Raw genomic sequence first — 25,513 nt, forward strand, 5'->3', positions numbered from 1 at the left:
ATGTATAGGAAATAAGTAAATATTTTAGAGCAACAACTAAAAAAAAAAAAAAAAATCTAAGACATTGAGACTGAAGAAAGAAAACAGTGACCTAAAAAGTATCCTGAGTATATGTCAAACTTATTCTGAGGTACTTAGATCATTTCATTTCAATCTGAATTTTGAATCATATTTACTGTATATATATATATATATATATATATACTGAATATACTGTATAGTCTTTTAATATTAGTACATTTTACTGCTTTATCAATTCTCTAGAACATTCTTTGTTCTAGAGCATTTTGATAAGGTGTCCTCCAACTTCTGAGGAATTATTTCTAAAAATCTATACTTTAGTTTCATGTAACTGGTGTATATGTATAAATTGACCTCACATGAAATGATTAATATGGGGTGAAGGCAGACATTATTTTGGAGAAATGTGAACAAAATACTTGTCATTACATGATCTGTGTCAAAATATAAAAACATAGAGTGATGAAAAACCTTTTAAAATCTATTATCTTGACTGATTAAGAAACATTTTAAATGAATTTGTTTTTCTAACAAGAAAAAAGTCACATTCTCATATCACGTATCTGGAAAGCTAGTTTAAACCCAGTTTTCTGGGGTAAAATTTTTTCAATTTGGGTTGCCAGTGGACTAATTAGAAAAGATAATTTAAGATAATTGTGAAAAATATTAGACAAATGTAAATATAATTCTCTATCATTCTGTTGGATTGAAACAAGCTGGTTAGGTTTTCCCTTTAACTTTTTTTGAGTTTTTTCTCCAAAAAATTTCATTAATAAAAATTTTATGTAAAAAGCAAAATAGAAAAAAGTTATATATGTCACACTGATAACACCAGCAAAGATGGAATGAGGAAAGAAAGAGTAACTACCATATTTATATCATTTTTGAGAACAATCCAAAGTACAAAAAGCGTTATGCTAATTTTTAAGTAGAAAGAAGGCTTATAAAATAGACTTAAAACTTATAAATAAAAATCTGTATATCAAAGATTTTCAAGGCCTTTCTGTGTACATAGCACCATGTAGAAAGAAAAGTGGAACTCCCAAGTGTTTCAGATAGGGTGTTACAGATTTGGCCCATTTCAGCTTGTAGGACCACCTCCTCTTTCTCAAGGGGAAAGCCTCAGTCAAGTTGAAGAGAGTCATAGGGTTCACCAGAGAGACCTTATGCTCCTTGTCTGTGTCATCCTTATCCTCTAGCACCACACTGAAGGAGCAGAGTGGAATTTGCAGTAACAGCTTGAGCTGCAGCACTAGTGCTGGAGGCATAATCTTTGCTCCCATCCTGCTGGACATGCCTACCAGCTCCAGCACTGTGAGGTATCAAAGATCCAGGCCGTGCTGTCCTTGTTGTAGCATTCCCAGCTGCAGCCAGAAGAGGTTTCCAGCTATGGGTATGGACACTGTGAGGACCCTCCTTTTCTGATGAAACTGATCCAGGAGTCAGAAAACTGCTATTCTGACACCCACATTGACATTCATGGCTGTACACGTGGGCTCTGTGCCAGACCAAGCCAGGTTGGACTGACAGACTTGGTCAGGGATACCCTGTAGTTCATAGCCAATAATGCAGAAGGTCTGTAGCAGTAGGACCCACAGGTGGGTCTGTAATTATGGCTGTTGCTGGGGCACTTTATGTAATCATTCTCTGGAGAGTTGAGTTTCTGCTAGTGTGTCTTACTTGCAAATACCCTTCTTGGCCCTGTTCTGACCTATGTACTGGATCTTGTGGTCTCCTTGAAAATTCAAGTCTGGGAGGATGCCTTTTAGAATAACATCAGTTAAAATGTTGTCTGATATGTTTCTTCCGTCAGGAGTCTCCCTGGACACATGGACTGTCAGTTTATTTGGTTGCATTAGTGTGCATCCTTCACACTTGGGCATTTGATTCTAGGAGATTCCATATGAACACAAGAGACTGGTCAACAGCTCCTCCCTATCCATACACATGACTGCTTCCACTTAAATATATTTCAACAAATAAATATTGAAGGTCTACTCCATACTCTATACAAACCTATAATGTGTACCCTGGTGAACAGTAGTCGTCTCACTGGAGTTAAAATAGGCACCATCTATGCACTTAAGCACCCTACGTTTGCGGGCATGGCATGAGTGAGACGTCACTTTTCAGTCAGTATTGGCAACTGCAAGCTGCCCACTGGGGATGCTCTCTCTGTTTAGAACAGAGAGCCCTTTTTTTTCTGTCCTAATTGATCTTTTGTCTTAATTGTCTCTTCAATCTAGAAAGTATAGTTTGGTCACCCTGTTTTTAATTACTCTTCACTTTTTTATTCTTAGTGCTGTAGAACAAGTATCTGTTTAATCATCTCCTTTTATTAAGAACCAAATAGGAGAGCTTACTAAATTTAAGATCTCTTCATTATTGCTGTTTTATTTTTGCCAAGCTTTGTGTTACAAGTTTTATCCAATACTATCTTATCAATTCTATGCAATAACCCCATTTTATAGATGAGGATGTTCAAACTCAGAGAAGTTAAATAACTTGCCAAGTCTAATTCCAATGCTTGTGTTCCTAACTAACCAATATAATACCTTCGTCTAAATCCACCTTTACCTGAAACAAATCTTTGATTATTTTCCTTAATGATGAGTGCTATAAGTAGAATTATTAGGTCACCTGAATTTTGTTCTCAGCCTTGATAATATATTTTTGTGTTCATTCTGATATATTTGTAAGCCCCTGCTTTTTGCAAGGTCTTGTACTAAGAGTGCGTTGGAGCAACAAACTAACTTTCAAAAAGAAGCATAGATTGTTACAATCAAATAGGGAAGTTATTTTAATAACATAATTAACTCTAATAAAATTTTAAAAGTGATAATTACCAAATGAGACATCTAACTAAATACTGTAGGAATTTAAAGAAAGATGTTATTTGCAACTGCTAGTAGAATGTCTAGGGTCAGAAGGATGAGAGGCGACTTATGAAATTAAAGTTATGCTTTAATACCATTTCCTCTCAGATTTTTTTGAAATGTTTGGAAGCTTTCTGCTCAAGAAACTGTCACCATTAGAAGTCAAAATACTATGTAATCTTAGTTAAAAATATTTCTGGATACTCTTAATTCTTAGTACCAGGTTTCTTTCTTTTTTTATTTTTAAAAAATAGTTTGCTGTCCATAGTTCTTTTGTACTCTGTTGGCATCTGGAAGCTCTTGATAATCTCTATTTCACTACTTAACTAAGTTCAAGTGGACTATGTGTCTTCAGTACTTCTCTTGAGTTTTCCATTTTGTGAGTTATTTAGTTAAATAATTATGAACAACTATTTTTGTGCCCACTGCTATGCTGGATAAGGACATTTGCCAGGAACTGAGCAAGATTTCCAATAGAACAATTGATGGGCATTACAAAGAACATACTTGAAAATGGATGTTGTGATCTGTATCAGTGCTGTGTATTTTTTTGTTTTTGTGTTTCTTAGAGAGTTCTTTATCACCTTGGAGCAGGAATAGAAAAACTAATGATAGAAAAATAACATAGTGTTTTAGTTAAACTTTAATTTGAATTCCTGTTAACTACCATTAGATATGTGACTTTGGTTATTTAATCTATATAAACCTCAGTTTCCTTATGTGTACAGACATAATATCTCTATTGCAGACTATAATACTGAATAAGCTCTTATAGGAAAATCCCCTAGCTAAAAGTCCTCTAAATATTCATACCCTTTTCTTTGTTCCCCAATGTGATTCAGAGTCAAAGAATGGAATGATAGTATTAAATTCAAAAGTAAGGGTAATACTTAAGGGCTAAATTGCAGTTCCAGGCTAAGTAGGAAGTCTAGAGTAAAAGAATAATCTTTTTGGGTGGGCAAAAAGCGGGGAATTGAGTGATTCAAGGTTTACGATAGATACATTGACTTGGGAGTCATGCTCGTATGAAACAAGGCAGAAAAGGGGAATGGTTCTATCATGGAGAAACCTCTATTTATTTATTTATTTTATTTTTTTGTAGATAATTATTTTTTATTGAAGGGTAGTTGACACACAGTACTACATTACATTAGTTTCAGGTGTACAACATAGTGATTCAACATTTATATACATGACAATTCTAGGTACCAGCTATCACCATACCAAGTTGTTACAATATCTTGACTATATTCCTTATGCTATACATTACATCCCGGTTACTTGTTTATTTTACCATTGGAAGTGTGTACTTTTTTTTTTTTTTTTTTTTTGTGAGGGCATATCTCATATTTATTGATCAAATGGTTCTTAACAACAATAAAATTCTGTATACGGGAGTCAATGCTCAATGCACAATCATTAATCCACCCCAAGCCTAATTTTCATCAGTCTCCAATCTTCTGAGGCATAACGAACAAGTTCTTACATGGAGAACAAATTCTTACATAGTGAATAAGTTACATAGTGAACAGTACAAGGGCTGTCATCACAGAAACTTTTGGTTTTGCTCATGCATTATGAACTCTAAACAGTCAGTTCAAATATGAATACTCATTTGATTTTTATACTTGATTTATATGTGGATACCACATTTCTCTATTATTATTTTTAATAAAATGCTGAAGTGGTAGGTAGATACAAGATAAAGGTAGAAAACATAGTTTAGTGTTGTAGGGGAGCAAATGTAGATGATCAGGTGTGTGCCTGTAGACTATGTGTTAATCCAAGCTAGACAGGGGCAATAAAACATCCACGTATGCAGAAGATTTCTCTCAGAACAGGGGGGGTGAGGTTCTAAGCCTCACCTCTGTTGATCCCCAATTTCTCACCTGATGGCCCCCCTGCAACTGTGCCTGTCTTAGGTTGTTCCTCTCTTGAGGAATCTTACCCGTCTCTGGCTAACCAGTCATCTTCCGGGGCCATACAGGGAAATGTAAAGTTGATCAGTGAGAGAGAAGCCTTACTGTTTGAAAAGGTTAGCTTTTTACTTTACATATTTATGCCCTGTGACTTCTATGCCCAGCATTTGTCTTGAGGTATCTTTACCACTTGGAAGAATTATGATACTCAGTAAATTTGATATGAGGCACGAATTCTATTTAAGGGTTGTAATTAGGAAGGATGAAGAAAAGCTATAGAAGTAGCAGGCGGAAGAAAACATGGGAAGATTGATTATTTCTTTGACATATCTTCTTGTAGAGTAACTTCAGCATGTATACGTTTTAAGCTACTACTTAAATTGCGCACACACATTAACATAATAGGAGTATAGTTACATAACCAAAGCATATCTATAATTACCAGCCATCTCCAGTGAAACCAAGAAAACCAGTTAGGCACCTTAGGCATTTGTGAAAACTTATCTATGATATGGTGGATATTGTCCAACTGAACTTGAACAGTCTGAGAGAAATCAGACAAATTAAAACAACCCATTCCTGGGGAATGTTCACGTCCCTTATGTTCTTTTAACAGTAAATAGTCTGTAGTTGTAAGATTTTGGAGCGCTACAATTTGCACTTCTCCTAATTCTTGGTTGAGTTCCAACAGTATAGATCCAGTCAAATTTGTTGTTTTACTGTATGCACAGGCCAGCTTAGATATCTCCTTCTTCATTCCCATGGCAAGTCCAGGAGCTGGTGGGATGAGTGCATCTACAGCTGTAGCAGTGCGTGGATCTTTGTTGGGGTTTTTTGATTATCATCTTCTGGCATGAGTCTTCCAGAGAGTGTTGATGTTGGAGGTTCTTTTTCATATCGTATCTTAGTTCATTTTTGGGGTAGCCCAATTAGGCTTTGATCCTCTGTATAAACACAAACAGACCGTTTGCCTACACTTTTATATGCCCTTTATACCCTTGTGTAGAACTCATTGGAGGTTACCACACAGGAACTGCCCTTTTTTTGTTGTTTTTTTCTTTTTGTTTTGTTTTGTTTTGTTTTGGGTATCACTAATCTACACTTACATGACAAATATTATGTTTACTAGGCTCTCCCCTATACCAGGTCTCCCCTATAAACGCCTTTACAGTCACTGTCCATCAGCATAGCAAAATGTTGTAGAATCACTACTTGCCTTCTCTGTGTTGTACAGCCCTCCCCTTTCTCCCACCCCCCCATGCATGCTAATCTTAATACCCCTCTACTTCTCCCCCCCCTTATCCCTCCCTACCCACCCATCCTCCCCAGTCCCTTTCCCTTTGGTACCTGTTAGTCCATTCTTGAGTTCTGTGATTCTGCTGCTGTTTTATTCCTTCAGTTTTTCCTTTGTTCTTATATTCCACAGATAAGTGAAATCATTTGGTATTTCTCTTTCTCCGCTTGGCTTGTTTCACTGAGCATAATACCCTCCAGCTCCATCCATGTTGCTGCAAATGGTTGGATTTGCCCTTTTCTTATGGCTGAGTAGTATTCCATTGTGTATATGTACCACATCTTCTTTATCCATTCATCTATCGATGGACATTTAGGTTGCTTCCAATTCTTGGCTATTGTAAATAGTGCTGCAATAAACATAGGGGTGCACTGATCTTTCTCATACTTGATTGCTGCATTCTTAGGGTAAATTCCTAGGAGTGGAATTCCTGGGTCAAATGGTAAGTCTGTTTTGAGCATTTTGATGTACCTCCATACTGCTTTCCACAATGGTTGAACTAACTTACATTCCCACCAGCAGTGTAGGAGGGTTCCCTTTCTCCACAGCCTTGCCAACATTTGTTGTTGTTTGTCTTTTGGATGGCAGCCATCCTTACTGGTGTGAGGTGATACCTCATTGTAGTTTTAATTTGCATTTCTCTGATAATTAGCGATGTGGAGCATCTTTTCATGTGTCTGTTGGCCATCTGTATTTCTTTTTTGGAGAACTGTCTGTTCAGTTCCTCTGCCCATTTTTTAATTGGGTTATTTGTTTTTTGTTTGTTGAGGCATGTGAGCTCTTTATATATTCTGGACGTCAAGCCTTTATCAGATGTGTCATTTTCAAATATATTCTCCCATACTGTAGGGTTCCTTTTTGTTCTATTGATGGTGCATTTGCTGTACAGAAGCTTTTCAGCTTAATATAGTCCCAGTTACTCATTTTTGCTGTTGTTTTCCTTGCCTGGGGAGATATGTTCAAGAAGAGGTCACTCATGTTTATGTCTAAGAGGTTTTTGCCTATGTTTTCTTCCAAGAGTTTAATGGTTTCATGACTTACATTCAGGTCTTTGATCCATTTTGAGTTTACTTTTGTATGGGGTTAGACAATGGTCCAGTTTCATTCTCCTACATGTAGCTGTCCAGTTTTGCCAGCACCATCTGTTGAAGAGACTGTCATTTCGCCATTGTATGTCCATGGCTCCTTTATCAAATATTAATTGACCATATATGTCTGGGTTAATGTCTGGATTCTCTAGTCTGTTCCATTGGTCTGTGGCTCTGCTCTTGTGCCAGTACCAAATTGTCTTGATTACTATGGCTTTATAGTAGAGCTTGAAGTTGGGGAGTGAGATCCCCCCTACTTTATTCTTCTTTCTCAGGATTGCTTTGGCTATTCGGGGTCTTTGGTGTTTCCATATGAATTTTTGAATTATTTGTTCCAGTTCATTGAAGAATGTTGCTGGTAGTTTCATAGGGATTGCATCAAATCTGTATATTGCTTTGGGCAGGATGGCCATTTTGACAATATTAATTCTTCCTAGCCACAAGCATGGGATGAGTTTCCATCTGTTAGTGCCCCCTTTAATTTCTCTTAAGAGTGACTTGTAGTTTTCAGAGTATAAGTCTTTCACTTCTTTGGTTAGGTTTATTCCTAGGTATTTTATTTTTTTTGATACAATTGTGAATGGAGTTGTTTTCCTGATTTCTCTTTCTATTGGTTCATTGTTAGTATATAGGAAAGCCACAGATTTCTGTGTGTTGATTTTGTATCCTGCAACTTTGCTGTATTCCAATATCAGTTCTAGTAGTTTTGGGGTGGAGTCTTTAGGGTTTTTTATGTACAGTATCATGTCATCTGCAAATAGTGACAGTTTAACTTCTTCTTTACCAATCTGGATTCCTTGTATTTCTTTGTTTTGTCTGATTGCCGTGGCTAGGACCTCCAGTACTATGTTACATAACAGTGGAGAGAGTGGGCATCCCTGTCTAGTTCCCGATCTCAGAGGAAATGCTTTCAACTTCTCACTGTTCAATATAATGTTGGCTGTGGGTTTATCATAGATGGCCTTTATTATGTTGAGGTACTTGCCCTCTATTCCCATTTTGCTGAGAGTTTTTATCATGAATGGATGTTGAACTTTGTCAAATGCTTTTTCAGCATCTATGGAGATGATCATGTGGTTTTTGTCTTTCTTTTTGTTGATGTGGTGGATGATGTTGATGGACTTTCGAATGTTGTACCATTCTTGCATCCCTGGGATGAATCCCACCTGGTCATGGTGTACGATCCTTTTGATGTATTTTTGAATTCGGTTTGCTAATATTTTGTTGAGTATTTTTGCATCTACATTCATCATGGATATTGGTCTATAGTTTTCTTTTTTGGTGGGGTCTTTGCCTGGTTTTGGTATTAGGGTGATGTTAGCTTCATAGAATGAGTTTGGGAGTATCCCCTCCTCCTCTATTTTTTGGAAAACTTTAAGGAGAATGGGTATTATGTCTTCCCTGTATGTCTGATAAAATTCCGAGGTAAATCCGTCTGGCCCGGAGATTTTGTTCTTTGGTAGTTTTTTGATTACCGCTTCAATTTCGTTGCTGGTAATTGGTCTGTTTAGATTTTCTGTTTCTTTCTGGGTCAGTCTTGGAAGGTTGTATTTTTCTAGGAAGTTGTCCATTTCTCCTAGGTTTCCCAGCTTGTTAGCATATAGGTTTTCATAGTAGTCTCTAATAATTCTTTGTATTTCTGTGGGGTCCGTCGTGATTTTTCCTTTCTCGTTTCTGATACTGTTGATTTGTGTTGACTCTCTTTTCTTTTTAATAAGTCTGGCTAGAGGCTTATCTATTTTGTTTATTTTCTCGAAGAACAAGCTCTTGGTTTCATTGATTTTTGCTATTGTTTTGTTCTTCTCAATTTTATTTATTTCTTCTCTGATCTTTATTATGTCCCTCCTTCTGCTGACCTTAGGCCTCATTTGTTCTTCTTTTTCCAATTTCGATAATTGTGACATTAGACCATTCATTTGGGATTGCTCTTCCTTTTTTAAATATGCTTGGATTGCTATATACTTTCCTCTTAAGACTGCTTTTGCTGTGTCCCACAGAAGTTAGGGCTTAGTGTTGTTGTTGTCATTTGCTTCCATATATTGCTGGATCTCCATTTTGATTTGGTCATTGATCCATTGATTATTTAGGAGCGTGTTGTTAAGCCTCCATGTGTTTGTGAGCCTCTTTGCTTTCTTTGTACAGTTTATTTCTAGTTTTATGCCTTTGTGGTCTGAAAAGTTGGTTGGTAGGATTTCAATCTTTTGGAATTTTCTGAGGCTCTTTTTGTGGCCTAGTATGTGGTCTATTCTGGAGAATGTTCCATGTGCACTTGAGAAGAATGTATATCCTGTTGCTTTTGGATGTAAAGTTCTATAGATGTCTATTAGGTCCATCTGCTCTACTGTGTTGTTCAGTGCTTCCGTGTCCTTACTTATTTTCTGCCCGGTGGATCTATCCTTTGGGGTGAGTGGTGTGTTGAAGTCTCCTAGAATGAATGCATTGCAGTCTATTTCCCCCTTCAGTTCTGTTAGTATTTGTTTCACATATGCTGGTGCTCCTGTGTTGGGTGCATATATACTTAGAATGGTTATATCCTCTTGTTGGACTGAGCCCTTTATCATTATGTAGTGTCCTTCTTTATCTCTTGTTACTTTCTTTGTTTTGAAGTCTATTTTGTCTGATATTAGTACTGCAACCCCTGCTTTCTTCTCGCTGTTGTTTGCTTGAAATATGTTTATCCATCCCTTTACTTTTAGTCTGTACATGTCTTTGGGTTTGAGGTGAGTTTCTTGTAAGCAGCATATAGATGGGTCTTGCTTTTTTATCCATTCTATTACTCTGTGTCTTTTGATTGGTGCATTCAGTCCATTAACATTTAGGGTGACTATTGAAAGATATGTACTTATTGCCATTGCAGGCTTTAAATTCGTGGTTACCAAAGGTTCAAGGTTAGCCTCTTTAGTATCTTACTGCCTAACTTAGCTCGCTTATTGAGCTGTTATATACACTGTCTGGAGATTCTTTTCTTCTCTCCCTTTTTATTCCTCCTCCTTGATTCTTCATATGTTGGTTGACTTGTGCTGTGCTGTTTCTACGAGTGCTCCCATCTAGAGCAGTCCCTGTAAGATGTTCTGTAGAGGTGGTTTGTGGAAACCAAATTCCCTCAGCTTTTGTTTGTCTTGGAATTGTTTAATCCCACCGTCATATTTGAATGATAGTCGTGCTGTATACAGTATCCTTCGTTCAAGGCCCTTCTGTTTCATTGTATTAAATATATCATGCCATTCTCTTCTGGCCTGTAGGGTTTCTGTTGAGAAATCTGACGTTAGCCTGATGGGTTTCCCTTTATAGGTGACCTTTTTCTCTCTAGCTGCCTTTAACACTCTTTCCTTGTCCTTGATCTTTGCCATTTTAATTATTATGTGTCTTGGTGTTGCCCTTCTTGGATCCTTTCTGTTGGGGGTTCTGTGTATTTCCGTGGTCTGTTCGATTACTTCCTCCCCCAGTGTGGGGAAGTTTTCAGCAATTATTTCTTCTAAGATACTTTCCATCTCTTTTCCTCTCTCTTCTTCTTCTGGGACCCCTATAATACGGATATTGTTCCTTTTGGATTGGTCACACAGTTCTCTTAATATTGTTTCATTCCTGGAGATCCTTTTGTCTCTCTTTATGTCAGCTTCTATGCGTTCCTGTTCTCTGGTTTCAGTTCCTTCAATGGCCTCTTGCATCCTATCCATTCTGCTTATAAACCCTTCCAGAGTTTGTTTCATTTCTGTGATCTCCTTTCTGGCATCTGTGATCTCCCTCCGGACTTCATCCCATTTCTCTTGCGTATTTTTCTGCATCTCTGTCAGCATGTTTATGATTCTTATTTTGAATTCTTTTTCAGGAAGACTGGTTAGGTCTGTCTCCTCTGGTGTTGTCTCTGTGATCTTTGTCTGCCTGTAGCTTTGCCTTTTCATGGTGATAGGAATAGTTTGCAGAGCTGGGACCAGTGACGGCTGGAAGAACTTCCTTTCTTTTTGGTTTGTGGCTCTCCTCTCCTGGGAGAACAGCGACCTCTAGTGGCTTGTGCTGCGCAGCTGCGGCAGTCAGGACTTCTGCTTCCTGCCCGGCTGCTATGGAGTTTATCTCCGCTGTTGCTGTGGGCGTGGCCTGGCTCGGGCAGCTAATCCAAAGTGGTGGAGTCGCGTTGGAGCGGGAGAGGCTGGGAGGCTATTTATCTCCGTAAGGGGTTTCCCTGCTCCCTGCAGCCCAGGGGTTAGGGTGCCCAGAGATCCCCGGATTCCCTACCTCTGGATTAAGTGTCCCGCCCTGCGCCTTTAAGACTTCCAAAGAGCACCCGCCAAAACAAAGCAACGACCAGCAAAAAAAAAAAAAATTTTAAATTAAAAAAAAAAAAAATGGTGGCTGCTCATTTTTCTTTATTCTCCGGCGCCAGCCTCAGGCTTCTGCTCACCGGTCTTGCTGCCCTGTTTCCCTAGTATTGGGGTCCCTATCCCCCCTTTAAGACTTCCAAAAAGCGCTCGCCAAAACAAAACAGCAAAAATAATAATAATAATAATAATGGGCGCTCGCTTTTCTGGTGTCCTCCAGTGCCAGGCCACCGGTGCTCGCTCACTGTTCTTGCTGCCCTGTTTCCCTGGTATTGGGTTCCCTATCCCTTTAAGACTTCCAAAAAGCGCTCGCCAAAACAAAACAGCAAAAAAAAAAAATTGGTCACGCGCTTTTCTTATGTCCTCTGGCGCCTGACCTCTGGTGCCCGCTCACTGTTCTTGCTGCCCTGTTTCCCTAGCATCCAGGGCCCCCTGGGCACGTACTGTGTCTGCACTCTGGCCCGGATGGCTGGGGCTGGGTGTTCGGCAGTCCTGAGCTCCGTCTCCCTCCCGCTCTGCCTATTCTTCTCCCGCCGGAAGTTGGGGGGATGGGCGCTCGGCTGCTGCCGGGCCAGGGCTTGTATCTTACCCCCTTCGTGAGGCGCTGGGTTCTCTCAGATGCGGATGTGGTCTGGATATTGTCCTGTGTCCTCTGGTCTTTATTCTGGGAAGGGTTGTCTTTGTTGTATTTTCATAGATATATGTGGTTTTGGGAGGAGATTTCCGCTGCTCTACTCACGCCGCCATCTTCCGCCCCTCCTACCATCTATTTATTGAATAGCGAGTGGATGTGGAGTTGTAGAGAGAAAAGGGACTGTGAAGCTCCACTCTGTGGTTTATTAGTAGGCATACTGGAATCTGTAACAGCAGTAGTAGGACAGACCTTGATTCAGGTGCTGAAAAAAAAATGCAGAGGATAAAGAAATGAATTGTGATGAGTGGTTAAAAAAATAAGAAAAGTAATGATTCAGTGAGGGCATTATAAGACTTGGTGATGAGAAACAAAGTGAGGATTGTGATTTCATGGTCTCAAGGTGGTATTCCCACCCATTCTGGAGGAGGACAGTTGAAGTTGCTATTGAAGACAATTTCTGTTTGCCTGCGAAGTTTGAAAGAAAACCTGAGAAATTAGTTTAGAATAAAGAGAGTTTTCAAAAAGAGGAAAATTAGAGGAGAATATGATTGAATGAAGTCCATGTAGGTTAAATAGCCCTTTAAAGTTCAGGTCTAGGATAAGTAGAAGGAGATTTGTGTCCCATAGAGCGTCTTTAGACAAAGAAATAAAAGTAGCATTGACATGGGAAGCAGATTGGACCAATACTGTAAGAGGAGAGCATAGGATATGGAGTCAAGAAACTGGCCTAGAGTCTTGGCATTGCTTGCTACTAGCTTGTGTGATCATAAGCAAATCAATTCCTGTGACTCAGTTACCTTACTTGCAGAATTAAGAAATTGAACTAAACTTCTGAGGTCCTATTAGGTCCCTGTCAGGCCCCTGTTAGGTCAGTTCTAGAGCATTGTCCAGTTCTGCAGTGATGGCAAGATTGTATTTCTGCTCTGTGCAGTACGGTAACCACTTGTTATATATGGCCATTGTGCACTTGAAAGGTGGCTAGTATGACAAGGAACCTTGTGTTTAACTTGAAAAGATTTTAAATAGCTACTTGTGCTATTGGCTACAATATTGGCCAGCACAGTTGTAGACATATCACTCTTGGCTTAATTTTTTTTCTATGTCATTTTCCTATGCCTTTCCAACATTGCTATCGGAATCGTTACTTTTATCACAATTGATTTCTTAAAAGAACTAGGAAGGAAAAAATAGTAAGTTGTCTTCTAGTATTGTCAACTAAATAGCTTATCCATGAATTGTTGAGTGAAACTTTTAAAAATGAGAGCTACGTATCACAAAGTTAAGATATTTTTTGACCAATGAGATGTTTTTCATATTGTAGTACAGTACTACATGCAGTGAATCATGTTGATGTTCTCATAACCTAGAATACTAAAAGTGAATCTGTGTTTATTTCTGTATTTCCTTAGACTATCACAGAACTCTCTGAAGAGCAAGATGGTCTTCACTTTCTACCCCATGCCTCTTCATCTGTACAGTCACCCTGTGGTTCTCCAGGCATGAGGCAAACAGAAAGTCAACAACTGGCAGACACTAAAGCCAAGATAAGAAGGCTTAGGGACGAATTGTAAGTTGCTGATTTTCAAGTTTCATTGAATTTATATGGTCACAGAGTTGACCTAAGTAATGTGTATAGACTTATGGCATATACAGCAGTGGTTCCCATTGACTAGCCTGTGTCAGAGTTTTACTAGTATTTGTCAAAATGAGAAAAATAAGGAAACTGGCATAAGGATTTCCTAATGCTAAATCTTACCAGTCTACACTATGTCCTTTATTCTGGATTTTTGTCCTTCCTATCTTTCTAGTTTTAAAATATCCTTTCATTTATAAAATAATGTTCTTCCTTGGTATTTTGGGGTCTTCTTAATTTTTTTTTTTTTTTTTTAATAATTATTTTTTATTGAAGGGTAGTTGACACACAGTATTACATTACATGAGTTTCAAGTGTACAACACAGTGGTAGAACATTTATATACATAATTCTAGGTTCCAGCTATCACCCTACCAGGCTGTTACAATATCTTGACTATATTCCTTATGCTATACATTACATCCCGGTTACTAATTTATTTTACCATTGGAAGTCTGTCCTTTTTTTTTTTTTTTTTTTTTTTTTTTGTGAGGGCATCTCTCATATTTATTGATCAAATGGTTGTTAACAACAATAAAATTCTGTATAGGGGAGTCAATGCTCAATGCACAAGCATTAATCCACGCCAAGCCTAATTTTTGTCAGTCTCCAATCTTCTGAGGCATAACAAACAAGTTTTTACATGTAGAACAAATTCTTACATAATGAATAAGTTACATAGTGAACAGTACAAGGGCAGTCATCACAGAAACTTTCGGTTTTGCTCATGCATTATGAACTCTAAACAGTCAGTTCAAATATGAATACTCATTTGGTTTTTATACTTGATTTATATGTGGATACCACATTTCTCTCTTTATTATTATTATTTTTAATAAAATGCTGAAGTGGTAGGTAAATACAAGATAAAGGTAGAAAACATAGTTTAGTGTTGTAAGAGAGCACATGTAGATGATCAGGTGTGTTCCTGTAGACTATGTGTTAATCCAAGCTAGACCAGGGCAATAAAACATCCACGTATGCAGAAGATTTCTCTCAGAACGCGGGGGTGAGGTTCTAAGCCTCACCTCTGTTGATCCCCAATTTCTCACCTGATGGCCCCCCTGCGACTGTGCCTGTCTTAGGTTGTTCCTCCCTTGAGGAATCTTACCCGTCTCTGGCTAACCAGTCATCTTCCGGGGCCATACAGGGAAATGTGAAGTTGGTAAGTGAGAGAGAAGCCTTATTGTTTGAAAAAGTTAGCTTTTTACTTCTTTGCATATTTATGCCCTGTGGCTTCTATGCCCAGCATTTGTCTTGAGGTATCTTTACCACTTGGAAGAATTATGATACTCGGTAAATTTGATATGAGGCACGAATTCTATTTAAGGGTTGTAATTAGGAAGGAAGAAGAAAAGCTATAGAAGTAGCAGGCGGAAGAAAACATGGGAAGATTGATTATTTCTTTGACATATCTTCTTGTAGAGTAAATTCAGCATGTATAGGTTTTAAGCTACTACTTAAATTGCACACACACATTAACATAATAGGAGTATAGTTACATAACCAAAGCATATCTGTAATTACCAGCCATCTCCAGTGAAACCAAGAAAACCAGTTAGGCACCTTAGGCATTTGTGAAAACTTATCTATGATATGGTGGATATTGTCCAACTGAACTTGAACAGTCTGAGAGAAATCAGACAAATTAAAACAACCCATTCCTGGGGACTGTTTACATGCCATATGTTCTTTTAACAGTAAATAGTTTGTAGTTGTAAGACTTTGGAGCGCTACAATTTGCACTTCTCCAAATTCTTGGTTGAGTTCCAACAGTATAGATCCAGTCCAATTTTGTTGTTTTACTGTATGCACAGGCCAGCTTAGATGTCTCCTTCCTCATTCCCATGGCAAGTCCAGGAACTGGTGGGATGAGTGCATCTACAGCTGTAGCAGTGCGTGGATCTTTGTTGGGGTTTTTTGATGATCATCTTCTGGCATGAGTCTTCCAGAGAGTGCAGATGTTGGAAGTTCTTTTTCATATCGTATCTTAGTTCATTTTCGGGGTAGCCCAATTAGGCTTTGATCCTCTGTATAAACACAAACAGACCCTTTGCCTACACTTTTATATGCCCTTTATACCCTTGTGTAGAACTCGTTGGAGGTTACCACACAGGAACTGCCATTTTTTTTTTTTTTTTTTGCTATCACTAATCTACACTTACATGATGAATATTATGTTTACTAGGCTCTCCCCTATACCAGGTCTCCCCTATAAACCCCTTTACAGTTACTGTCCATCAGCATAGCAAAATGTTGTAGAATCACTACTTGCCTTCTCTGTGTTGTACAGCCCTCCCTTTTCTCCTACCCCCCCCATGCATGTTAATCTTAATACCCCCCTACTTCTCCCCCCCTTATCCCTCCCTACCCACCCATCCTCCCCAGTCCCTTTCCCTTTGGTACCTGTTAGTCCATTCTTGAGTTCTGTGATTCTGCTGCTGTTTTGTTCCTTCAGTTTTTCCTTTGTTCTTATATTCCACAGATAAGTGAAATCATTTGGTATTTCTCTTTCTCCGCTTGGCTTGTTTCACTGAGCATAATACCCTCCAGCTCCATCCATGTTGCTGCAAATGGTTGGATTTGCCCTTTTCTTATGGCTGAGTAGTATTCCATTGTGTATATGTACCACATCTTCTTTATCCATTCATCTATCGATGGACATTTAGGTTGCTTCCAATTCTTGGCTATTGTAAATAGTGCTGCAATAAACATAGGGGTGCACTGATCTTTCTCATACTTGATTGCTGCATTCTTAGGGTAAATTCCTAGGAGTGGAATTCCTGGGTCAAATGGTAAGTCTGTTTTGAGCATTTTGATGTACCTCCATACTGCTTTCCACAATGGTTGAACTAACTTACATTCCCACCAGCAGTGTAGGAGGGTTCCCTTTCTCCACAGCCTTGCCAACATTTGTTGTTGTTTGTCTTTTGGATGGCAGCCATCCTTACTGGTGTGAGGTGATACCTCATTGTAGTTTTAATTTGCATTTCTCTGATAATTAGCGATGTGGAGCATCTTTTCATGTGTCTGTTGGCCATCTGTATTTCTTTTTTGGAGAACTGTCTGTTCAGTTCCTCTGCCCATTTTTTAATTGGGTTATTTGTTTTTTGTTTGTTGAGGCGTGAGAGCTCCTTATATATTCTGGACGTCAAGCCTTTATCGGATGTGTCATTTTCAAATATATTCTCCCATACTGTAGGGATCCTTCTTGTTCTATTGATGGTGTCTTTTGCTGTACAGAAGCTTTTCAGCTTAATATAGTCCCACTTACTCATTCTTGCTGTTGTTTTCCTTGCCCGGGGAGATATGTTCAAGAAGAGGTCACTCATGTTTATGTCTAAGAGGTTTTCGCCTATGTTTTCTTCAAAGAGTTTAATGGTTTCATGGCTTACATTCAGGTCTTTGATCCATTTTGAGTTTACTTTTGTATATGGGGTTAGACAATGGTCCAGTTTCAGTCTCCTACATGTAGCTGTCCAGTTTTGCCAGCACCACCTGTTGAAGAGACTGTCATTTCGCCATTGTATGTCCATGGCTCCTTTATCAAATATTAATTGACCATATATGTCTGGGTTAATGTCTAGATTCTCTAGTCTGTTCCATTGGTCTGTGGCTCTGCTCTTGTGCCAGTACCAAATTGTCTTGATTACTATGGCTTTATAGTAGAGCTTGAAGTTGGGGAGTGAGATCCCCCCTACTTTATTCTTCTTTCTCAGGATTGCTTTGGCTATTCGGGGTCTTTGGTGTTTCCATATGAATTTTTGAATTATTTGTTCCAGTTCATTGAAGAATGTTGCTGGTAGTTTCATAGGGATTGCATCAAATCTGTATATTGCTTTGGGCAGGATGGCCATTTTGACGATATTAATTCTTCCTAGCCATGAGCATGGGATGAGTTTCCATCTGTTAGTGTCCCGTTTAATTTCTCTTAAGAGTGACTTGTAGTTTTCAGAGTATAAGTCTTTCACTTCTTTGGTTAGGTTTATTCCTAGGTATTTTATTTTTTTTGATACAATTGTGAATGGAGTTGTTTTCCTGATTTCTCTTTCTGTTGGTTCATTGTTAGTATATAGGAAAGCCACAGATTTCTGTGTGTTGATTTTGTATCCTGCAACTTTGCTGTATTCCGATATCAGTTCTAGTAGTTTTGGGGTGGAGTCTTTAGGGTTTTTTATGTACAGTATCATGTCATCTGCAAATAGTGACAGTTTAACTTCTTCTTTACCAATCTCGATTCCTTGTATTTCTTTATTTTGTCTGATTGCCGTGGCTAGGACTTCCAGTACTATGTTAAATAACAATGGAGAGAGTGGGCATCCCTGTCTAGTTCCCGATCTCAGAGGAAATGCTTTCAGCTTCTCACTGTTCAATATAATGTTGGCTGTGGGTTTATCATAGATGGCCTTTATTATGTTGAGGTACTTGCCCTCTATTCCCATTTTGCTGAGAGTTTTTAACATGAATGGATGTTGAACTTTGTCAAATGCTTTTTCAGCATCTATGGAGATGATCATGTGGTTTTTGTCTTTCTTTTTGTTGATGTGGTGGATGATGTTGATGGACTTTCGAATGTTGTACCATCCTTGCATCCCTGGAATGAATCCCACTTGGTCATGGTGTATGATCCTTTTGATGTATTTTTGAATTCGGTTTGCTAATATTTTGTTGAGTATTTTTGCATCTACGTTCATCAGGGATATTGGTCTGTAGTTTTCTTTTTTGGTGGGGTCTTTGCCTGGTTTTGGTATTAGGGTGATGTTAGCTTCATAGAATGAGTTTGGGAGTATCCCCTCCTCCTCTATTTTTTGGAAAACTTTAAAGAGAATGGGTATTATGTCTTCCCTGTATGTCTGATAAAATTCCGAGGTAAATCCATCTGGCCCGGGGGTTTTGTTCTTTGGTAGTTTTTGGATTACCGCTTCAATTTCGTTGCTGGTAATTGGTCTGTTTAGATTTTCTGTTTCTTCCTGGGTCAATCTTGGAAGGTTATATTTTTCTAGGAAGTTGTCCATTTCTCCTAGGTTTCCCAGCTTGTTAGCATATAGGTTTTCATAGTATTCTCCAATAATTCTTTGCATTTCCGTGGGGTCCGTCGTGATTTTTCCTTTCTCGTTTCTGATACTGTTGATTTGTGTTGACTCTCTTTTCTTCTTAATAAGTCTGGCTAGAGGCTTATCTATTTTGTTTATTTTCTCGAAGAACCAGCTCTTGGTTTCATTGATTTTTGCTATTGTTTTATTCTTCTCAATTTTATTTATTTCTTCTCTGATCTTTATTATGTCCCTCCTTCTGCTGACCTTAGGCCTCATCTGTTCTTCTTTTTCCAATTTCGATAATTGTGACATTAGACCATTCATTTGGGATTGCTCTTCCTTTTTTAAATATGCTTGGATTGCTATATACTTTCCTCTTAAGACTGCTTTTGCTGTGTCCCACAGAAGTTGGGGCTTAGTGTTGTTGTTGTCATTTGTTTCCATATATTGCTGGATCTCCATTTTGATTTGGTCATTGATCCATTGATTATTTAGGAGCGTGTTGTTAAGCCTCCATGTGTTTGTGAGCCTCTTTGCTTTCTTTGTACAGTTTATTTCTAATTTTATGCCTTTGTGGTCTGAAAAGTTGGTTGGTAGGATTTCAATCTTTTGGAATTTTCTGAGGCTCTTTTTGTGGCCTAGTATGTGGTCTATTCTGGAGAATGTTCCATGTGCACTTGAGAAGAATGTATATCCTGTTGCTTTTGGATGTAGAGTTCTATAGATGTCTATTAGGTCCATCTGCTCTACTGTGTTTTTCAGTGCTTCCGTGTCCTTACTTATTTTCTGCCCAGTGGATCTATCCTTTGGGGTGAGTGGTGTGTTGAAGTCTCCTAGAATAAATGCATTGCAGTCTATATCCCCCTTTAGTTCTGTTAGTATTTGTTTCACATATGCTGGTGCTCCTGTGTTGGGTGCATATATATTTAGAATGGTTATATCCTCTTGTTTGACTGAGCCCTTTATCATTATGTAGTGTCCTTCTTTATCTCTTGTTACTTTCTTTGTTTTGAAGTCTATTTTGTCTGATATTAGTACTGCAACCCCTGCTTTCTTCTCACTGTTGTTTGCTTGAAATATTTTTTTCCATCCCTTGACTTTTAGTCTGTTCATGTCTTTGGGTTTGAGGTGAGTTTCTTGTAAGCAGCATATAGATGGGTCTTGCTTTTTTATCCATTCTGTTACTCTGTGTCTTTTGATTGGTGCATTCAACCCATTAATATTTAGGGTGACTATTGAAAGATATGTACTTATTGCCATTGCAGGCTTTAAATTCGTGGTTACCAAAAGTTCAAGGTTAGCCTCTTTAGTATCTTACTGCCTAACTTAGCTCGCTTATTGAGCTGTTATATACACTGTCTGGAGATTCTTTTCTTCTCTCCCTTCTTGTTCCTCCTCCTCGATTCTTCATATGTTGGGTGTTTTGTGCTGTGCTCCTTCTAGGAGTGCTCCCATCTAGAGCAGTCCCTGTAAGATGTTCTGTAGAGGTGGTTTGTGGAAAGCAAATTCCCTCAGCTTTTGTTTGTCTGGGAATTGTTTAATCCCACCATCATATTTGAATGATAGTCGTGCTGGATACAGTATCCTTGGTTCAAGGCCCTTCTGTTTCATTGTATTAAAGATATCATGCCATTCTCTTCTGGCCTGTAGAGTTTCTGTTGAGAAATCTGACGTTAGCCTGATGGGTTTCCCTTTATAGGTGACCTTTTTCTCTCTAGCTGCCTTTAACACTCTTTCCTTGTCCTTGATCTTTGCCATTTTAATTATTATGTGTCTTGGTGTTGCCCTTCTTGGATCCTTTCTGTTGGGGGTTCTGTGTATTTCCGTGGTCTGTTCGATTACTTCCTCCCCCAGTGTGGGGAAGTTTTCAGCAATTATTTCTTCTCAGATACTTTCCATCTCTTTTCCTCTCTCTTCTTCTTCTGGGACCCCTATAATACTGATATTGTTCCTTTTGGATTGGTCACACAGTTCTCTTAATATTGTTTCATTCCTGGAGATCCTTTTGTCTCTCTCTATGTCAGCTTCTATGCGTTCCTGTTCTCTGATTTCAATTCCATCAATGGCCTCTTGCATTCTATCCATTCTGCTTATAAACCCTTCCAGAGTTTGTTTCATTTCTGCGATCTCCTTTCTGGCATCTGTGATCTCCTTCCGGACTTCATCCCATTTCTCTTGCGTATTTCTCTGCATCTCTGTCAGCATGTTTATGATTCTTATTTTGAATTCTTTGTCAGGAAGACTGGTTAGTTCTGTCTCCTTCTCTGGTGTTGTCTCTGTGATCTTTGTCTGCCTGTAGCTTTGCCTTTTCATGGTGATAGGAATAGTCTGCAGAACTGGGACGAGTGACGGCTGGAAGGACTTCCTTTCTTGTTGGTTTGTGGCCCTCCTCTCCTGGGAGAACAGCGGCCTCTAGTGGCTTGTGCTGCGCAGCTGCGCGCAGACAGGGTTTCTGCTTCCTGCCCGGCTGCTATGGAGTTAATCTCCGCTGTTGCCGTGGGCGTGGCCTGGCTCAGGCAGCTACTCCAAAATGGTGGAGTCGCGTTGGAGCAGGAGCTGCTCGGAGGCTATTTATCTCCGTAAGGGGCCTCCCTGCTTCCTGCAGCCCAGGGGTTAGGCTGCCCAGAGATCCCGGATTCCCTACCTCTGGATTAAGTGACCCGCCCTGCCCCTTTAAGACTTCCAAAAAGCACCCGCCAAAACAAAACAACGACCACAAAAAAAAACAAGAAAAAAAATTTTTTTAATTAAAAAAAAAAAAAAAATTTTTTAATTAAAAAAAAAAGGTGGTCGTTTGTTTTTCTTTATTCTCCGGTGCCAGCCTCAGGCCTCTGCTCACCGGTCTTTGTGCCCTGTTTCCCTAGTATTGGGGTCCCCGTCCCTTTAAGACTTCCAAAAAGCGCTCGCCAAAACAAAGCAGCAAAAAAGGAAAAAAAAAAAAAATGGTTGCGCGCTTTTCTTATGTCCTCTGTCGCCCAGCCTCCAGTGCCTGCTCACTGTTCTTGCTGCCCTGTTTTCCCAGTATCGAGGGCCCTGCACTCTGTCCCGGATGGCTGGGGCTGGGTGCTCGGCAGTCCTGGGCTCCGTCTCCCTCCCGCTCTGCCTGCTCTTCTCCCGCCGGGAGCTGGGGGGAGGGGCGCTCGGCTCCCGCGGGGCCGGGGCTTGTATCTTACCCCCTTCGCGAGGCGCAGTGTTCTCTCAGTTGTGGATGTTGTCTGGATATTGTCCTGTGTCCTCTGGTCTTTATTCTAGGAAGGGTTGTCTTTGTTATATTTTCATAGATATATGTTGTTTTGGGAGGAGATTTCCGCTGCTCTACTCACGCCGCCATCTTCCGCCCCTCTCCTTAATTTTTTTTTTTTTTTTTTATTTTAACATCCCGTGAAATCCAAAATACTAGCATCCCCCAAATCAGATCAACAAGTCTAGCTCTTAAAATAAATGTCATAAAAGACTGAATTGTTAGCATAAAGTATTACAAAAAAATTATATTGTGTATGTATTCTCTGTACTGAGTAATGGAAATGCTTGAGTCATGTACTTAGAAATGGTAAATACTCAGATTGGTTAGTGCTGATGAAATTATATTTATTTAGTCTTCAAAGATCATTATAGGAAAGTCAGTATAAATGTCACATAGGCCATCCTTGGTGAAGAAAATGTCGAGGCATACCTCATTCTATTGTTCTTTAATTGCGTACTTGGCTTTACTGCACTCACACATACTGCTTTCTTCACAAATTGAAGGTTTGTGGCAATCCTGTGTCAAGTAAGTCTATCAGTGCCATTTTCCAAAAGCATTTGCTCACTTCATGTTTGTGTCACATTTTGGAAATTCTCACAATATTTCAACTTCTTCATTATTGTAAAGTTCGTTACGGTGATCTGTGATCGGTGATCTTTAAGGCTACTGTAATTGTTTCGGGGTATCAGAAACACAACCCAAAGTTAATCCATAAGTATTGTGCATGTTCTGATTGCTCTAACAACCGGCCATTCCTGTCTCTCTCCATGTTCTTGGGCCTCCCCATTCCCCGAGATACAACAATATTGAAATTAGGCCAGTTAATAACCCTACGATGGGCTCTAAAGTGTTCAAGTGAAAGGAAGAGTTGCACATCTCCCACTTTAAATCAAAAGCTAAAAAAGGTTAAGCTTAGCGAGGAAGGCATGTCAACAACCGAGGCAGGCTGAAAGCTAGGCCTCTTGTGGCAGTTAGCCAGGTTCTGAACGCAAAGGAAGAGTTCTTGAAGGATATTAAAAGCGCTACTCTGGTTAACCCCTGGGTGAAAAGAAAGTGGAACAGCCTTACTGCTGATCGGGAGAAAGGTTTAGTGGTCTGGATAGAAGACCAAACCAGCCGCCACATTCCTTAAAGCCAAAGCCTCATCCAGAGCAAGGCCCTAACTATCTTCAATTCCATAAAGGCTGAGAGAGGTAAGGAAGGGGCAGAAGAAAAGTTGGAAGCTAGCAGAGGTTGGTTCTTAAGGTTTTAGGAAGGAGGATGTCTCCAAAACACATCTAAGTGCAGGTGAAGCAGCAAGTGCTGACCTAGAAGCTGCAACAAGTTATCCAGAAGATCTGGCTAAGGCAACTCTTGAAGGTGGCTGCACTGAGCAGTGGATTTTCAATGTAAACAAAACAGCCTTATATCAGAAGAACTTGCCACCTCGGACTTCCATACCTAGAAAGGAGAAGTCAAAGCAAGCCTGCTTTCAAAGCTTCAAAAGACAGGCTGGCTCTCTTGTTAGGGGGTAATACAGCTGGTGACTTGAAGTTGAAGCCAGTGTTCATTGACCATTCTGAAAACTCTAGGGCCCTAAAGAATTATGCTAAGTCCACTCTACCTGTTCTCCATATATGGAACAACAAAGCCTGGATGACAGCATATCTGTTTACAGTATGGTTTACTGCATATATCAGGCCCATTGTTGAGAGTGACTGCTCAGAAAAAAGATTCCTTTCAAAACACTACTGCTCATTGGCAACGCACCTGCTCACCCAACAGCTCTGGTGGAGATGTGCAACAAGAGCAATGTGTTTGCGTGTCTGCTTACACAACAGCCATTCTGCAGCCCATGGATCAAGGAGTAATTCTGACTTGCAAGTCTTATTATTTAAGAAATACATTTCATAAGGCTGTAGCTGCCATGGATAGATTCCTTTGATGGATCTGGCCAAAGTAAACTGAAACCTGGAAAGTAGTCACTATTCTAGATGCCATTAAAAACATTTGTGATTCGTGGAGGGAGCTCAAAATGTCAGTATTAACAGACTTTGGAAGAAGTTAATTCCAGCCTTCATGGATGACTTTGAGGGGTTCAAGACTCTGAGGAGGAAGTAACTGCAGATGTCACAAAAACAGAAAGAGAACTAGAATTACAAGTGGAGCCAGGAAATGTGACTGAATGGCTGCAACCTCATGGTAAAACTTGAATGGATGAGGATTTCCGTCTTGTGGATGAGCAAAGAAAGGGGTTTCTTGAGATGCTATCCATTCCTGCTGAAGATGCTGTGAAGATTGTTGAAATGACAACAAACGGTTTAGACTACTACATAAACTGAGTTGATAAAGCAGCAGCGGAGTTTGAGAGGACTGACTCCAGCTTTGAAAGATGTTCCACCGTGGGTGAAACGCTATCAAACAGCATAACATGCTCCAGAGAAACCAGCCACGAAAGGAAGAGTCTGTCAGTGTGGAAAACTTCATTGTTGTTTTAAGAAATTGCCACAGTCACCCCAGCCTTCAGCAACCACCACCCTGAGCAGTCAGCAGCCAGCACCGTGGAGGCAAGAGACTCCACCAGCAAAAAGATGATAATTTGCTGAAAACTCGGGTGATGGTTAGCATTTTTTAGCAATAAATATTTTAAAGTTAACATTAGACATAATGCTATTGTACACTATTAACTACAGTATAGTGTAAACCTGACTTTTATATGCATTGGGAAAGCAAGAAATTCATTTGACTTGCTTTTTTGTGATATTCACTTTATTATGATATTTGCTTCTTGGGGTGGTCTGGAACCAAACCTGCAGTATCTCTGAGCTATGCCTGTAAAGACATGACCAATCTCTAGTGGAGATTTTTTATTTTGCACTTCAAAAAGAACAGAAGATTTTTGTGTTTGGAGTTTTTTCTTCTTACCTTTTTTCTTGATTTGTTCTCCTAGATTTGGTCTTCAGAGTATAGATTTAAATTTAAAGACAAAATAAAGCAGTTATGTTTATTTACTGATTATTTAAAAAATTTGGTTTAAAAATCTGACTGAATATACAAGGTATAAAAAATACACAGTCTGTAGGAAAACTTGAAAACAAAAAGATATAGCTTTCATTGTGGATGTCTGTATTATTATGTACCTGTTGAAGTGAACACGCCCAGGATATTCTATAAACAGCTGCACCAGGGAAATTGGAGGAGAGATTGCTGTTCTTAGTTTGACTGACAGTTAATGGATAGCCTAAACAGTGAACACTAGTTGTTTCCATATGATTTAGCATAATCTTCTTCAGTATTTAAAGTATGCAATTAGAATTGCATTGACGGCTGTGAATTCATTTAACATTTTGCACTATATTAAAATTTGATTTTTAAATAAAACTTATTTGGCCATGGAGTATTTTAAAATTCCAAGCAACTTAGAGTGATTGATAAAATTGACTATCTCATATGTTGGTGGAAAAACGTAAATG

At 39.1% G+C, this 25,513-nt stretch overlaps 1 protein-coding gene and 1 pseudogene across 2 annotated transcripts in view; one reads left to right on the plus strand and one right to left on the minus strand.

The window, feature by feature from the left end:
* Positions 1–25,513, plus strand: part of LOC118909533 (girdin-like) — a 113,742-nt gene that overhangs the window by 41,422 nt on the left and 46,807 nt on the right. For both annotated transcript variants that reach the window (XM_057496960.1, XM_057496961.1), the window contains one exon: positions 13,558–13,715. In XM_057496960.1, the coding sequence (XP_057352943.1) occupies positions 13,558–13,715 (158 nt within the window). The remainder of the gene's footprint in view (positions 1–13,557; positions 13,716–25,513) is intronic.
* Positions 976–3,163, minus strand: LOC118909525 (sushi repeat-containing protein SRPX-like; annotated as a pseudogene).

This window comes from Manis pentadactyla, chromosome 2 (genome assembly GCF_030020395.1).
Source record: "Manis pentadactyla isolate mManPen7 chromosome 2, mManPen7.hap1, whole genome shotgun sequence".
NCBI classification, from domain to species: domain Eukaryota; kingdom Metazoa; phylum Chordata; class Mammalia; order Pholidota; family Manidae; genus Manis; species Manis pentadactyla.